General features: G+C 38.1%; 1 protein-coding gene across 13 annotated transcripts in view; it reads right to left on the bottom strand.

The window, feature by feature from the left end:
• Positions 1-17,097, bottom strand: part of DCAF6 (DDB1 and CUL4 associated factor 6) — a 141,809-nt gene that overhangs the window by 99,435 nt on the left and 25,277 nt on the right. For 12 of the 13 annotated variants that reach the window (XM_025355513.1, XM_025356258.1, XM_025355911.1 and 9 more), the window contains 2 exons: positions 12,378-12,470; positions 1,390-1,575 (listed from right to left, as the gene is read on the bottom strand). In XM_025355513.1, coding sequence (XP_025211298.1) covers positions 1,390-1,575; positions 12,378-12,470 — 279 coding nt within the window. The remainder of the gene's footprint in view (positions 1-1,389; positions 1,576-12,377; positions 12,471-17,097) is intronic. The other variant, XM_025355682.1, reaches the window with a different exon arrangement.

Here is a 17,097-nt window from a genome sequence, read left to right on the forward strand (position 1 = left end):
TCTCGAGCCTCGGCCTCCCAAGTAGCTGGGATTACAGGCGTGCACCACCATGCCCAGCTGATTTTTGTACTTTTAGTAGAGACAGGGTTTCACCAAATTGGCCAGGCTGGTCTCAAATTCCTGGCCTCAAGTGATCCGCCTGCCTCAGCCTCCCGAAGTGCTCAGATTACAGGTGTGAGCCACCACATCTGGCCTCAAAAGGTGGACTTTGAAAAGGAGAGGAAGGTTAATAAAGATTGGAAACTTTTTTTAAAAAGTAGAAAACATAGAATAGGGAATAGAAACAAATCCAAATATATCAGTACTCACAATAAACGTAAATTCATAAATCTCCAGTAAAACCCCAAAACTGTGAGACTGGATAAGAAAATAAAATCTAGCCATATACTACTCATATAAGTACAAACAAAAACATGAGGACATAAAAGAACTGGAATTCAAATGATGGAAAAAATACACCAGTTTAACACACAAAAAAGGGAAACCTATCAATAATTTAACACAAAAAAATGACATGCAAGTATTTCAAAAGAGCACTCTGGAGGCTGGTACAGTGGCTCACAGCTATAACCTTGGCACTGTGAGAGGCCCAGGTGGAAGGACTGTATGAGCTCAGGAGTTGGAGACCAGCCCTGGCAACATAGCAAAACCCTGTCTCAACAACAACAACAACAACAACAACAAAATTAAATTAGTTGGGCATGGGGACATACGCCTGTAGTCCCAGCTACTCAAGAGGCTGAGGTGAGAAGATTGCTTGAGCCTGGGAGTTTGAAGCTGCAGACAGTCATGGTCATGCTACTGCACTCCAGTGTGAGTAACAGTGTGACCTTGTATCATAAATAAAAGAGCACTCAGTTGTGCAAGCATTTTTTCTGAACCAAATAAAGTACTATAATTGAGTCTTAAATTTATTCCACCTTATTCATTCAGCTCAGGTCTTAAGCTCATTAACATCCTTTAGGAATCTGATTCTTTTGTCTACCATACTAGAGTCCCTTCTATCATACAAAAATGTGATAAGCTACTTTACACAAGCGAGTGATTGTTTAAAAGGGTAAAGCCTAGTACAGAGTCATGCAGCACAGTAACAGAGGTATCTTTAAAGGTAAACATCTGTTTGCTTACAGCATGGTTGCTCAAGCAATTACAAACCCATCTTAGAGTACTATTACTTGCATCTTATTTCTTAACTTTATCCAGAAGCCTATCAAGACACATTTTCTCAAATGCTCTGCTGACACCTAGATATTGTCAATAATTTACATGCAACAAATACGCATACACACACATCTGTACATGTACACACAGGCATCTACACATGCATGAACACTTAATCAAAAATACACACACTTACATATATATCATATAATCATAATAACACCATACCTCATAAGTAGTTCCATAATGGCACGTAAATTGGCATTGTCTGTTGGTTTCTGCATCTTGCTCAACATTGGTATAAAATATTACTCCATCTCCAGAGCAGGATACAATCTGTTTATCATTTGTGCAAGGTAAGAACTTTGCACTAAATATGTTTGCTCGGTGCCCTGAACGAATTGTTGTCAAAACCTAAAACACATAGAGAAAGCAGTTAATGGTAACTTATTTCCTAGAAATATTCCTTTTTAATATAATCATAGCCAGTAATATATTCTCATTAACATTATCATCTTAGTGAAAGATTATTACTAGACTGCAAGCTATTATAATTTAAAAAAATCAGAACCCCATATATTTCTTTTGTTCCTGTGAGATGTGAATAAGATGGAGTACCATCAACAGGAACAGTGTCATGAAAATAAAACATGCATATTTCCATTTATTTAGTTTATCTGACTCACTCATAAAATCTCACTAAATAACAAAGAACTACTTTGACTGACTTTTGAAATTTACTGTATGCTAAATGATTAAGTTATTCCCTTTCAGGATGACAAAACAATAAACTGAATTTTAATGATTTTCATAAAATCAAAGTAATGAAATGGTACAGATAAGATGCAGCAAAAGTTCCTACTTGGTTTTTTGTCCTTGTGATAGTTTGCTGAGAATGATGGTTTCCAGCTTCATCCATGTTCCCACAAAGGACATAAACTCAGCCCTTTTTATGGCTGCATAGTATTCCATGGTGTGGATGTGCCACATTTTCTTAATTCAGTCTGTCACTGATGGACATTTGGGTTGGTCCCAAGTCTTTGCTATTGTGAATAGTGCCACAATAAACATACATGTGCATGTGTCTTTGTAGCAGCATGATTTATAATCCTTTGGGTATATACCCAGTAATGGGATGGCTGGGTCAAATGGTATTTCTAGTTCTAGATCCTTAAGGAATCGTCACACTGTCTTTCACAATGGTTGAACTAGTTTACAGTCCCATCAACAGTGTAAAAGTGTTCCTATTTCTCCACATCCTCTCCAGCACGTGTTGTTTCCTGACTTTTTAATGACTGCTATTCTAACTGGTGTGAGATGATGTCTCATTGTGGTTTTGATTTGCATTTCTCTGATGGCCAGTGATGATGAGCATTTTTTCATGTGTCTGTTGGCTACATAAATGTCTTCTTTTGAGAAGTGTCTGTTCATATCCTTTGCCCACTTTTTGATGGGGTTGTCTGGTTTTTTCTTGTAAATTTGTTTGAGTTCTTTGTAGACTTTGGATATTAGTCCTTTGTCAGATGAGCAGATTGCAAAAATTTTCTCCCATTCTGTAGGTTGCCTGTTCACTCTGACGGTGGCTTCTTTTGCTGTGCAGAAGCTCTTTAGTTTAATTAGACTCTGTTTGTCAATTCTGGCTTCTGATGCCATTGCTTTTGGTGTTTTAGACATGAAGTCCTTGCCCATGCCTATATCCTGAATGGTATTGCCTAAGTTTTCTTCTAGGATTTTATGGTTTTAGGTCTAACATTAAAGTCCTTAATCCCTCTTGAATTAATTTTTGTATAAGGTATAAGGAAGGAATCCAGTTTCAGCTTTCTACATATGGCTAGCCACTTTTCCCAGTACCATGTATTAAATAGGGAATCCTTTCCCTATTTCTTGTTTTTGTCAGGTTTGTCAAAGATCAGATGATTGTAGATGTGTGGTATTATTTCTGAGGGCTCTGTTCTTTTCTGTTGGTCTACATCTCTGTTTTGGTACCAGTACCATGCTGTTGTGGTTACTGTAGCCTTACAGTATAGTTTGAAGTCAGGCAGCATGATGCCTCCAGCTTTGTTCTTTTGGCTTATGATTGCCTTGGCAATGCGGGCTCTTTTTTGGTTCCATATGAACTTTAAAGTAGTTTTTTCCAATTCTGTAAAGGAAGTCATTGGTAGCTTGATGGGGATGGCATTGAATCTATAAATTATCTTGGGCAGTATGGCCATTTTCACGATATTGATTCTTCCTATCCATGAGCATGGAATGTTCTTCCATTTGTTTGTGTCCTCTTTTATTTTGTTGAGCAGTGGTTTGTAGTTCTCCTTGAAGAGGTCCTTCACATCCCTTGTAAGTTGGATTCCTAGGTATTTTATTCTCTTTGAAGCAATTGTGAATGGGAGTTCACTCATGATTTGACTCTCTGTCTGTCTGTTATTGGTGTAGAGGAATGTTTGTGATTTTTGCACACTGATTTTGTATCCTGAGACTTTGCTGAAGTTGCTTATCAGCTTAAGGAGATTTTGGGCTGAGATGATGGGGATTTCTAAATATACAATCACGTCATCTGCAAATGGGGACAATCTGACTTCCTCTTTTCCTAATTGAATACCCTTTCTTTCTTTCTCCTGCCTGATTGCCCTGGCCAGAACTTCCAACATTATGTTGAATAGGAGTGGTGAGAGAGGGCATCCCTGTCTTGTGCCGGTTTTCAAAGGGAATGCTTCCAGGTTTTGCCCATTCAGTATGATATTGGCTGTGGGTCTGTCACAAATAGCTCTTATTATTTTGAGATACGTCCCATCAATACCTAATCTATTGAGAGTTTTTAGCGTGAAGGGCTGTTGAATTTTGTCAAAGGCCTTTTCTGCATCTACTGAGCTAATCATGTGGTTTTCGTCTTTGGTTCTGTTTATACGCTGGATTACGTTTATTGATTTGCGTATGTTGAACCAGCCTTGCAACCCAGAGATGAAGCCCACTTGATCATGGTGGATAAGCTTTTTGATGTGCTGCTAGATTTGGTTTGCCAGTATTTTATTGAGGATTTTTGCATCGATGTTCATCAGGGATATTTGTCTAAAATTCTCTTCTTTTGTTGTGTCTCTGCCAGCCTTTGGTATCAGGATGATGTTGGCCTCATAAAATGAGTTAGGGAGGATCCCTCTTTTTCTGTTGATTGGAATAGTTTCAGAAGGAATGGTACCAGCTCCTCCTTGTACCATTGGTAGAATTCGGCTATGAATCATCTGGTCGTGGACTTTTTTGGTTGGTAGCCTATTAATTATTGCCTCAATTTCAGAGCCTGTTATTGGTCTATTCAGGGATTCAACTTCTTCCTGGTTTAGTCTTGGGAGGGTGTGTGTGTCCAGGAATTTATCCGTTTCTTCTAGATTTTCTAGTTTATTTGCGTAAAGGTGTTTATAGTATTCTTTGATGGTAGTTTGTATTTTCTGTGAGATCAGTGGTGATATCCCCTTTATCAGTTTTTATTGTATCTATTTGATTCTTCTCTCTTCTTCATTAGTCTTGCTAGTGGTCTATCAATTTTGTTGATCTTTTCAAAAAACCACCTCCTGGATTCATTGATTTTTTGAAGGGTTTTTTGTGTCTCTATCTCCTTCAGTTCTGCTCTGATCTTAGTTATTTCTTGCCTTCTGCTAGCTTTTGAATGTGTTCCCTCTTGCTTCTCTAGTTCTTTTAATTGTGATGTCTGGGGGGTGAATTTCCTGCTTTCTCTTGTGGGCATTTAGTGCTATAAATTTCCCTCTACACACTGCTTTAAATGTGTCCCAGAGATTCTCGTATGTTGTGTCTTTGTTTTCATTGGTTTCAAAGAACATCTTTATTTCTGCCTTCATTTTGTTAAGTACCCAGTAGTCATTCAGGAGCAGGTTGTTTCCATGTAGTGAGCGGTTTTGAGTGAGTTTCTTAATCCTGAGTTCTAGTTTGATTGCACTGCGGTCTGAGAGACAATTTGTCATTTCTGTTCTTTTACATTTGCAGAGGAGTGCTTTACTTCCAACTATGTGGTCAATTTTGGAATAAGCATGAAAAGTGGTGCTGTGAAGAATGTATATTCTGTTGATTTGGGGTGGAGAGTTCTGTAGATGTCTATTAGGTCCACTTGGTGCAGAGATGAGTTCAATTCCTGGATATCCTTTTAAACTTTCTGTCTGGTGGATCTGCCTAATGTTGACAGTGGGGTGTTAAAGTCTCCCATTATTATTGTGTGGGAGTCTAAGTCTCTTTGTAGGTCTCTAAGGACTTGCTTTATGAATCTGGGTGCTCCTGTATTGAGTGCATATATATTTAGGATAGTTAGCTCTTCTTGTTTAATTGATCCCTTTACCATTATGTAATGGCCTTCTTCATCTCTTCTGATCTTTGTTGGTTTAAAGTCTATTTTATCAGAGACTAGGATTGCAACCCCTGCCTTTTTTTGTTTTCCATTTGCTTGGTAGATCTTCCTCCATCCCTTTGTTTTGAGCCTATGTGTGTCTCTGCACGTGAAATGGGTCTCCTGAATACAGCACACTGATAGGTCTTGACTCTTCATCCAATTTGCCAGTCTGTGTCTTTTAATTGGAGCATTTAGCCCATTTACATTTAAGGTTAATATTGTTATGTGTGAATTTGATCCTGTCATTATGATGTTAGCTTGTTATTTTGCTCGTTAGTTGATGCAGTTTCTTCCTAGCATCGATGGTCTTTACAATTTGGCATGTTTTTGCAGTGGCCAGTACTGGTTGTTCCTTTCCATGTTTAGTGCTTCCTTCAGGAGCTCCTGTAGGGCAGGCCTGGTGGTGGCACAATCTCTCAGCATTTGCTTGTCTGTAAAGGATTTTATTTCTCCTTCACTTATGAAACTTAGTTTGGCTGGATATGAGATTCTGGGTTGAAAATTCTTTTCTTTAAGAATGCTGAATACTGGCCCCCACTCTCTTCTGGCTGGTAGAGTTTCTGCCAAAAGATCCGCTGTTAGTCGGATGGGCTTCCCTTTGTGGGTAGCCCGACCTTTCTCTCTGGCTGCCCGTAACATTTTTTCCTTCATTTCAACTTTGGTGAATCTGACAATTATGTGTCTTGGAGTTGCTCTTCTTGAGGAGTATCTTTGTGGCGTTCTCTGTATTTCCTGAATTTGAATGTTGGCCTGCTTTGCTAGGTTGGGGAAGTTCTCCTGGATAATATCCTGCAGAGTGTTTTCCAACTTGGTTCCATTCTCCCCGTCACTTTCAGGTACACCAATCAGACATAGATTTGGTCTTTTCACATAGTCCCATCTTTCTTGGAGGCTTTGTTTGTTTCTTTTTACTCTTTTTTCTCTAAACTTCTCATCTCACTTCATTTCATTCATTTGATCTTCAATCATTGATACTCTTTCTTCCAGTTGATCGAATCAGCTACTGAATCAGCATTCGTCACGTAGTCCTCGTGACATGGTTTTCAGCTCCATCAGGTCATTTAAGGACTTCTCTACACTGGTTAGTTTAGATAGCCATTCGTCAAATCCTTTTTCAAGGTTTTTAGCTTCTTTGCGATGGGTTCAAACTTCCTCCTTTAGCTTGGAGAAGTTTGATCGCCTGAAGCCTTCTTCTCTCAATTTATCAAAGTCATTCTCCTTCAAGCTTTGTTCTGTTGCTGGCGAGGAGCTGCATTCCTTTGGAGAGGTGCTCTGATTTTTAGAATTTTCAGCTTTTCTGCTCTGTTTTATCCCCATCTTTGTGGTTTTGTCTATCTTTGGTCTTTGATGATGGTGACGTACAGATGGGGTTTTCGTGTGGATGTCCTTTCTGTTTGTTAGTTTTCCTTCTAACAGTCAGGACCCTCAGCTGCAGGTCTGTTGGAGTTTGCTGGATGTCCACTCCAGACCCTATTTGCTGGGTATCAGCAGTGGAGTCTGCAGAACAGTGAATACTGCTGAACAGCAAATGTTGCTGCCTGATCGTTCCTCTGGAAGCTTTGTCTCAGAGGGGTACCCGGCCGTGTGAGGTGTCAGTCTGCCCCTACTTGGGAGTGCCTCCCAGTTAGCCTACTCGGAGGTCAGGGACCCACTTGAGGAGGCAGTCTGTCCGTTCTCAGATCTCAAACTCTGTGCTGGGAGAACCACTACTCTCAGTAATAACTTTTTATTGGTGGATTTACCTTCTTAGTTGTGCTTTCCTTGGATCAATGTATTATGAGTTATTCTGAAAACACCCTAAGGATAATGCCCCAGAGAGGCATAATTGCCAGAGTAACTTAATCTGAGATGAAAATAACACACTGATAACTGCAATGATTACTAAACGTTAAGGTGGTCTAGTTGTAACATCTATCACTCTGCTGATTACCATGTTATTTTGACTAAATAGCTGGCCAAAGTTGGAGTCTCTTTCCTTCTTTATCATGTCACGTACAACACTCCCAAAACATGAAGCTTGGTCCAAAAGTATCCAGACAGTAGAGGATGGTTTCTTAATCCCTTGGTAAAAATAACCCTCTTTCAAACCTGACCCACAACCCTGTCTGAGGTATCAAATATACAGATTTATATACTCCTTTTACTAAGATTTATTGGGCTCCAACTATATGACAGGTAAATAAATAATGTTAAGTGTTGAAGATGCAAAAAGAAAAAAGAAATTGTCATTATCTCAAAGAAGTTGTCATCTAAGCACAACATGCAAACAAATAGAGTTATCCACAAGACAAGAACACAGATGAAGGAGTGGCTACATGTGTCTAGGAAACGTTAAGAGAAATATCACAAAAAAGAGCTGAGATTTGAAGGATGAATTTTAAATTTACCAAGTAGATGGGAGATACCTGAGAAAGCAGGTGATCTCAGAAAGAAAGAAGAGTATAAGCAAAAGCATACAGTAATGAAAACATTTTAAGCTCTGAGGACTACAAATGGCTGGCTGAGGCCAAATCAAGAAAAATCATGTACACAGTATATACTTGGGATTTATTTTACAAAAGATACTGCAAGACCAACTCTGGGCTTCCTTCTCTTTCACCTATGCCATAATGGGGTACTCTAATGGGACTCCGCAATATATGATGGGGAGTCTCTATGCTATATATAATTAAAATATAATTGCATTAATAAGGAATATCCTCAGCCTCTTAAATCTACTAAAAAAAAAAAAAACTAAGTGTTTCAAAATTCTTATTTGCAATAAATTAATGTTCCCACAAAATCATAGGATCTACAAATAATCCAACTATAAAAACAGGTAATATTTGACTCACGGTCAAAAAGCTTCTATTCCTATATAATGAATCATTAGTGTTTTAAAATTTTAAAAAGCCCTATAAAGGCTTATGATAATAATAATTTTTTTTCAAGATACCAGCTCTTGCTCTGTCATCCAGTCTTGGAGTGTAGTGGTGGAACGCCTGGGCTTAAGTGATCCTCCTGCTTTTCCCTCCCGAGTAACTGGGACTACAGGCATGTGCCACCATATCCAGTTAACTTTTAAATTTTTTGTAGAGACAGAGTCTCACTACATTTTCCAGCCTGGTCTTTAACCCCCAGCCTTAAGCGATCTTCCCACCTCATGTCTCCCAAAGTGCTGGGATTATAAGCGTGAGCCACACGCTTGGCCTATGATTACAATATTTAAAAAGAAAATCTGACTAATCATTTCTCAAGCTGGAAATGAGAAAGAGTAATCATTTTTTCAAATATACATATTCTATTGGAAATCGTACATCAAAGGAATCGTCATATCTTTAAAAATAAGCAAACAGAACAGGTCTTTTAACAATCATTCCTTTGGTACCCAAGTGATTATTTTGTATAATGTAAGAGTTAAAATTCTGAATAGTGATCATCAAAAAGCATTCTACATATATATTATTCCAGGAAATTTTTTCTATTATAAGAAAAGGGGGCTAGGCATGATGGTTCACGCCTGTAACCCCAGCACTTCGGGAGGCCGAGACAGGTGGATCACTTGAGCTCAGGAGTTCGAGACCAGCCTGGCCAACATGGTGAAACCCCAACTCTTAAAAAAATACAAAAACTAGCCGAGCATGGTGGCACACACGTGGTAGTCTCAGCTATTCGGAAGGCTGAGGCAAGAGAAACTCCTGAATCTGGGAGGCAGAGTTTGCAGTGGGCTGAGATCACGCCACTGCACTCCAGCCTGGGCAGGAGCAAGACTGTCTCAAAAAAGAATAATAAAAAAGAAAAAGAAAAGGGTTACCCTTGTAATTACTGACCTAAGAGAATTAGGATTTGAAAACATCAAGCTTTTTTGCTAAGCCAGGACAATTAAGTAAAACTTACTGAAATAAAACTACGACCTATTAAAGACAGCCTCAATATGAACTTCTTTTTCGGCTGACAGATGATACACACTTACTTAAATATCTTATTGTTTAAATGTGGAAAAACAAGAAATAAACAATTTATTCCATAAAATTGAAAATTTTAAATTAAACTTTGGACTGCCAATACCATGTTTCCACTGATACAAAAATAGTTGTATTCTTCCCCTATATATGAACTCAGAAGCTAAAAGCCAATGAAAACCAGAACATAATCATAATTAAAACTCATACGTTATCCCAGCTTATTGAACTGTATATCATGAAGCATTTCACTAGAACCTAGCCACTGTTTGTAAACTGATAAAAATCCAGTTTCTTAAACTACTTAGCTGAAGATTAGATTCTGTGAGCCTAACAGAGTAAGTCTTAACCTGTAAGATCCAGCTTCAAACAGCCAGCCAGGCCCATTCATACATCACTATATAACCTAAATTAATAGACAAAAATGTTTTAAAACGTTTTTAGAAACAAATATAAAATATTAATATTAGAAAGGACTTTAGACATTATGACTCTCTTAATTTATGAAGAAAAAGGCTAAGGAAAGTTTAAATAACTTGGTCAGAATGGTAAAAAAAAAAAAAAAAAAACAACATATAAATCTATATATGCCATTATAGTAATCATAATGTAATTTTAAAATTTTCATGGAACTCTTCTCATTCAAATACCTAAATATTAATGAAGTAAATTTTACATTGCAATAATACCAAGAAGTAGATAGAAGTAAGACTACTGTGCCACTTATCAAATTATCTCCTCTCAGCTCCAAATTTATCCTTCACTTTTATAGATTATGCAATGGAACTGAGTCCTTTAAATATTTTTGCTTTGCCAGTTGGCATAATGTTAAGCTTTGTCAGTAAAAAGCACTGAAAGGATAATGCAGGAAAAAGGAGTTTGCTTCCTATCTCTAATGTGAGCTCCTGCAACCATGCACAGTTTTTCCAGTGCCACGGTCTTCCAGTGTGGGCAGTTTCCCCAGCACCATAGCACCAGAGTCCTGCAGTCAGTTTCACCAGGGCCCACCTGCTGAATGAACAGTGCAACACCCCACAGCTTCTCCTGCTTCATTTCCCCATGTCCCCAGACATTTTGTAGCATACTACCTCTGATGAGAAACCTCTCCTTAAAAAGTATTTCTCAGTGCCCTAGAGAGAGGTATTCCAGCAAGTTCCAGAGGGGAATTCCCAACAAGTTACACTAGCATGGTATCACAGAGACTTCTCTGCCATCCAGTGAGCCATGACACCCTCTTTAATAAGGTCTAAATCTCAGCACTCAGCAAAGGGGTCTCTTCTTTAGGGTGGTTTATCTCAGTCCCAGGGTTACTGGCAGTTCATAGTATCTGTTATTTCTTTATTTTATAGAGACCTCTTTACTTTTTAGTAGCCAAGCCTTTATTACTCCAATCTCCTGATATAGTTAGTAATTCTTTTTATTACACTTTCCCTATTGAAATTACTGTGTGGTTTATTTGACTAGAGCATGACTGATACAATCACCAATACACGGTTGCTACTACCGCAAAAAATTAAAAGCTAGAGTACATTTTTGGAATCAATATTAAAAGAATAGATGTTAAAAGACTTAAAGATATAGGAAATTTGGGCCAGGCGTGGTGGCTCATGCCTGTAATCCCAACACTTTGAGAGGATAAGGCGGGCGGATCACTTGAGGTCAGGAGTTCAAGATCAGCCTGGCCAACATGGTGAAACCCTGTCTCTACTAAAAATACAAAAATTAGCCGAGCATGGTGATGCACGCCTGTAATCCCAGATCCTTGGGAGGCTGAGGCAGGAGAATCACTTGAACCCAGCAGGCAGAGGTTGCAGTGAGCCAAGATCACACCACTGCACTGCAGCCTTCCAGCCTGGGTGACAGAATGAGACCCTGCTGCAAAAAAAAAAAAAAAAAAGATACGGAAATTTAAGACAATCAGGAGAGAAAAACGTTATCATTTGAGTTGGGAGGCAGCTAGGAAATATACATATTCCTATTCTTAACTAGAACGTTAAATGATGTGTTGAATGTTTAAGATCTTACAAATTTTAAAATAACTAGTCATATTTCCAAAACAGAAAATTTCTCATTTAACTGTTATATCAAGTGTAAAGAACATCACACACTTTCCTTTTATTACAATCAGTCGGCTGTTTATAGCTTTATCATTCAGTATCTAAATTTCTCTGAAATCATCCTTGTAAAGGAAACATTCTATGGATATAATGGACTGCTATTTGAAACAGTAATTAAAGTTATTTGAGAGTTAGAAAATTATTTAATTCTTAGATATCTCTTGCCTTCTAGTGAGGGGGTTTATTAGCTTATGGTAATTTTTTTTCTTCATTGAAAGCATTTTAATTTTCTCAGTACCTCAAGAACTATTCACACAGCCATCATTTGGTTGTTTTTGTCTTTAAGTTTTAAATGTAAATTTTCTAAAAGACTAAATTTCAAATTTTTAAGAAAATGAAACAATGACCAAAGTTGGCAGCTTTATCCACACTACTCTTGACGTTAAAATAAATAACTTTTTAGACTGTTAAGATAATATATTAAGGTTACACATAAAAGTAATTTTCTCATTAACTCATACTTTATATATGGCACATTTTCCCCAAAAACGTGTTATTGAAATAATGTCACTTGTACCAATTATTATCCACTTAAATAAACAATATATTTAAATTTTCTAGAGCCCAAGGCTGAATAAAATCTTCTATTTCCCTAAGTAATCTAAGAGACCCACATGTACCTAAGAACCTCTAAATTATACAATAAACTTCAGCAAAACAGGGAGGATATTCTATTATAAATGCCCATTCTATGTTTGTTTACAATTACTTCATTTCTGCCTTCTTGATTTTTTTCTCTCATTAAATTACAGAGTTTTTAAACTACTTTACCTTTCTGCTGTAAGGATTACTAATTACTAATTTGGTGTCATCTGAGCCAGATAAAATATATTCTCCAGTGTCATTCCAACAGATTGTATTAACCTAAAAAGAAAGCACAAAAGAAATATAAGCAAATTGGACATAAAAGAAAATATGCCATCTTTCACTCACCTGGTGATACAAAACTTTTACCACTAATGAGGTTATATGTTAAAAAGTATTTAACATAGGGGTGTCCAATCTTATGGCTTCCCTGGGCCAAAGTGGAAGAAGAATAACTGTCTCAAGCCACACATAAAATACACTAACAGTAGCTGATGAGCTAAAAATAAATTGCAAAAAACATCTCATAATGTTTTAAGAAAGTTTACGAATTTATGTGGGCCACATTCAAAGCTGTCCTGGGTCTCATGCAGCCCACAGGCTGCGTGTTAGACAAGCTTGATTTAACAGTTGATGTATGAAAAAAACAAGCTTCCAGTTTCCAGTTCCACATGTAAGAAGCTTAGCAGTTGCCGCTCCATTCTAACAACAAATAAAAAGATAACAGACTGTAAAATAAATAACTGATCTTGGATCCTTCAGAGAGGCAAGGATACAGGACAAAATGCTACCTCCTAGATTGGAGAGACGAACAGGTAAACACAAGGAGTCTTGGCTTACCGGAGCACAGACTCATGAGCAGAAACCTCTGTGAGAAACAGGGCTAGGGTAGGAAAACCTGAACTATAATTGATGAATTGTTGGAGGTTCAGAAAGCGTAACTCTGAATGTTAAAAACTCCAGGGAAGGCCAGGCGCAGTGGCTCACGTCATAATCCCAGCACTTTGGGAGGCCGAGGCAGGTGGATCACCTGAGGTCAGAGGTTCGAGACCAGCCTGACCAATATGACGAAACCCCATCTCTACTAAAAATACAACAATTAGCCAGGCATGGTGGCATGCGCCTATAATCCCAGCTACTCGGGAGGCTGAGACAGGAGAACTGCTTGAACCCAGGAGTTGGAGGTTTCAGGGAGCCAAGATCATGCCACTGTACTCCAGGCTAGGCGACAGTACAAGATTCTGTCTCCAAAAACAACAACAACAACAACAACAACTCCAAGGAACCCAGTCATGGGGCGGTGGGGTACGACGCAGAGGGTGTTTTTGTGATTTAATTTTAACTTCAGAGTTCAACCAGATTTTCACAATAAATTTCAGATTAAAATAGTCTTCCAGCAGAAGGAAGGAAAAAGAAACCATTTTGAGTATCCCAGAGTACTCTGCCGTTCTTAACAAGATCTGCCCTCAAGAAGAGCTATTTAACCACAGCCTACCCACTGAAGTTTTATCAGAGCCTAACTGACCTAGGCAAAGAGAAATACCTAATTCCAGCCTTCCACATTGGGGAAGGAAAAGACATAATTCCAGCCTAAGCTACTAACCTGTTCCACCTCAGTAGGGGAATAGGAGGTGCGGATAATCCCTTGTGAAGCCCATAGTCCAGACGCATAGGCTCTTTAAGAGACAGAGACCTAATCATAGGCCTGTAGCACACTTCCTCTCCTCCTACACTTTACCAGTAAATTCCTAAGGACCGATTTATATCATTACTTTTAATCAGTACTTCATGTCCAGTTATTAAGAAAAATTACAAGCCATACTAAAAGGCAAAAATACAACTTGAAGAGATAAAGTCAGCATCAGAACCAAATATAGCAGGACTGCTGGAACTGTAAGACCAGGAATTTGAAACAACTATGATTAGTATGCTAAGAGTTCCAATGGATCAAGTAGACAGCATATAAGAAGAGATGGGCAATGTCAGCAGAGAGATGGAAATCTTAAGAATAAAAAGGAAATGCTGGCAATCAAAAACAATGTAACAGAAATGAACAATGCCTCTGATGGGCTTATTAGTAGACTAGACACAGTTGAGGAAACAATCTCTGACCTTGAGGATATATCAATAAAAACCTACAAAACTGAAAAGCAAAAAGAACAAAGACTGAAAACAAGCAAAACAAAACATAATGTCCAAGGAATGTGGGACAACTACAAAAGGCATAACTCATGCATAAAGTGAATACCAGAGGAGAAGGAGAAAAGAACAGAATATCTGAAACAATGACTGATAATTTCCTCCACACGAATGTCAGAAACCAAACCATATATCCAGTAAGCTCAGAGAACAACAATCAGTATAAATACAAAAAGAACTACACCTAGGCAAGCATTTTTCAAACTGAAGAAAACCAAAGATAAGAAAAAATCCTGAAACGAGATCGGGCGCGTTCAGGGTGGTATGGCCGTAGACTGCTAAGGAAGAAGTGACAGTAATTTCCATGTCTCTCAATTCAATAAAAAATACCAATTGTATGCATGCAAAAAAAAAAAAAAAAAAAAAAAAAGAAAAAATCCTGAAAGAAGCTGGAGGAAAAAACATTATTTATAGAGAAGCAAAGATAAGAATTATATCCAACATCTCCTCAGAAATCATGTAAGCAAGAAGAGTGAAATATTTAAAGCAGTAACAGAAACAAAACATTCCCTGCAAAATTATCCTCCAAAACTAAAGGAAAAATAAAGCTGTTCTCAGATAAACGAACATTGAGGGAATTTGTTGCCAGCAGACCTACCTCGCAAGAAATTATGAAAGGAGTTCTTTAAAAAAAAAGGAAAATAAACATAGGTCAGAGACATATATCTACATAAAGAAAGAAGGAGCACCAAAGGAGGAATAAGTGAAGATAAAACACAAACTTTTATTTTACTTATTCTTAATTGAGCTAACAAATTATTTTATTGTTCAAAATAATAGTAACAATGTATTTGATCACCTATGCTTATATCTAGCACATATATAAAAATATGCTTATGAGTACTTACACATAAGTGAATAACAGAAATAGTACAAGGTATAAGATGGAAGATTTAAAATTATTTTGTACTCACACTCCCTGTGAAGCATTATAGTGTTATTTGAAATAAAGTGGACTTAAATTTGTTGTATATGTATATTGAAAACTTTAGGGCAACTACTTAAAAAGTTTAAAAAATAAGTGTAACTAATAAATACTAAGGAAGGAGAGGAAAAAAACTATATGAAATGCTCAATTAAAACCACAAAAGGGCCGGGCATGGTGGCTCACATCTGTAATCCCAGCACTTTGGGAGGCCAAGGAGGGCAGATCACTTGAGGTCAGGAATTAGAGACCAGCCTGGCCAACATGGTGAAACCTTGTCTCTACTAAAATATAAAAATTAGCAGGGTGTGGTGGCGGGCATCTGTAATCCCAGCTACTCGGGAGGCTGAGGCAGGAGAATCACTTGAACCTGGGAAGTAGAGGTAGCAGTGAGCTGAGACTAAACCACTGTACTCCAGCCTGGGTGGCAGAGTGAGACTCCATCTCAAAAGGAAAAAAAAAAAAACAGAAACAAAAAAACACAAAAGGCAGAAGAATGGAAAACAAAAATAGGAACAAAGAACAAAGACAAAAAGCAGAAAACAGTAACAAATATAGGAAATATTTATCCAGCTATACCAGTAATCACTTTGAATGTCAATAGTCTAAATTAAAAATTATTATTATTATTTTTTTTTTTTTGAGACAGAGTTCCGCTTTTTTGCCCAGGCTACAGTGCAGCAGCGCGACCTCAGCTCACTGCAACCTCCACCTCCCAAGTTCAAGCAATTCTCCTGCCTCAGCCTCCCGAGTAGCTGGGATTACAGGCACCCACCACCATGCCTGGCTAATTTTTGTATTTTCAGTAGAGCCAGTGTTTCGCCATGTTGCCCAGGCTGGTTTTGAACTCCATACTTCAGGTGATCCACCTGCCTCAGCCTCCAAAGTGCTAGGATTACAGATGTGAGCCACCATACCTGGCTACTTTTTTTGGTTTTTTTGAGATAGAGTCTCGCTTCATCGCCAGGCTGGAGTGCAGTGGTGCTATCTCAGCTCACTGCAACCCTCCACCTCCCGGGTTCAAACAATTCTCCTGCCTCAGTCTCCCAAGTAGCTGGGATTACAGGCATGCGCCACCATGCCTGGCTAATTTTTTGTATTTTTAGTAGAGACAGCACTTTGCCATGTTGGCCAGGCTGGTCTTGAACTCCTGACCTCAAGTGATTGCCCGCCTCGACCTCCCAAAGTGCTGGAATTACAGGGGTGCGCCACCGTGCCCAGCCTAAAAATTAAGAGAGACGGTCAGGGTGGATCAAAAAACAAGATCCAAATATATGTTGTTTACAAGAAATCCATTTTAAATATAAAGATCCATATGGATTAAAAGTTAATGGATTGAGAAACATATATCATACTAATACAAATTAAAAGAAAACAGGAGTAGTTACATTAATTTCAGACAGACCAGACTTCAAAGCAAGAAAAAGTATCAGAGAAATAACAATAAACAGGTCAGTTTCCCCAAGACAACATAGTTTCTGCATCCCTAATATGTATGTGCTTAACAACAAAATATCATAATATGTGAGACAAGAACCATAAGAACCCTTAGATCTATAAGGAGAAACAGATGAATCTAGTATGATACCTGAAGACTTCAATTCCCTCTATCAGAAAAAGACAGATCTAGCAGGCAGGAAATCAGTAAGGACACAGTTAAACTCAAAACCATCAATTATCTGAATACAACAGACATTTATAGACTACTTCATTCAACGACAGCAGAATAAACAGTCCTCTCAAGCTCACATGAAGCATTTACCAAGACAGACCACACTTGAG

The sequence above is a fragment of the Theropithecus gelada genome, chromosome 1 (assembly GCF_003255815.1).
Source record: "Theropithecus gelada isolate Dixy chromosome 1, Tgel_1.0, whole genome shotgun sequence".
NCBI classification, from domain to species: domain Eukaryota; kingdom Metazoa; phylum Chordata; class Mammalia; order Primates; family Cercopithecidae; genus Theropithecus; species Theropithecus gelada.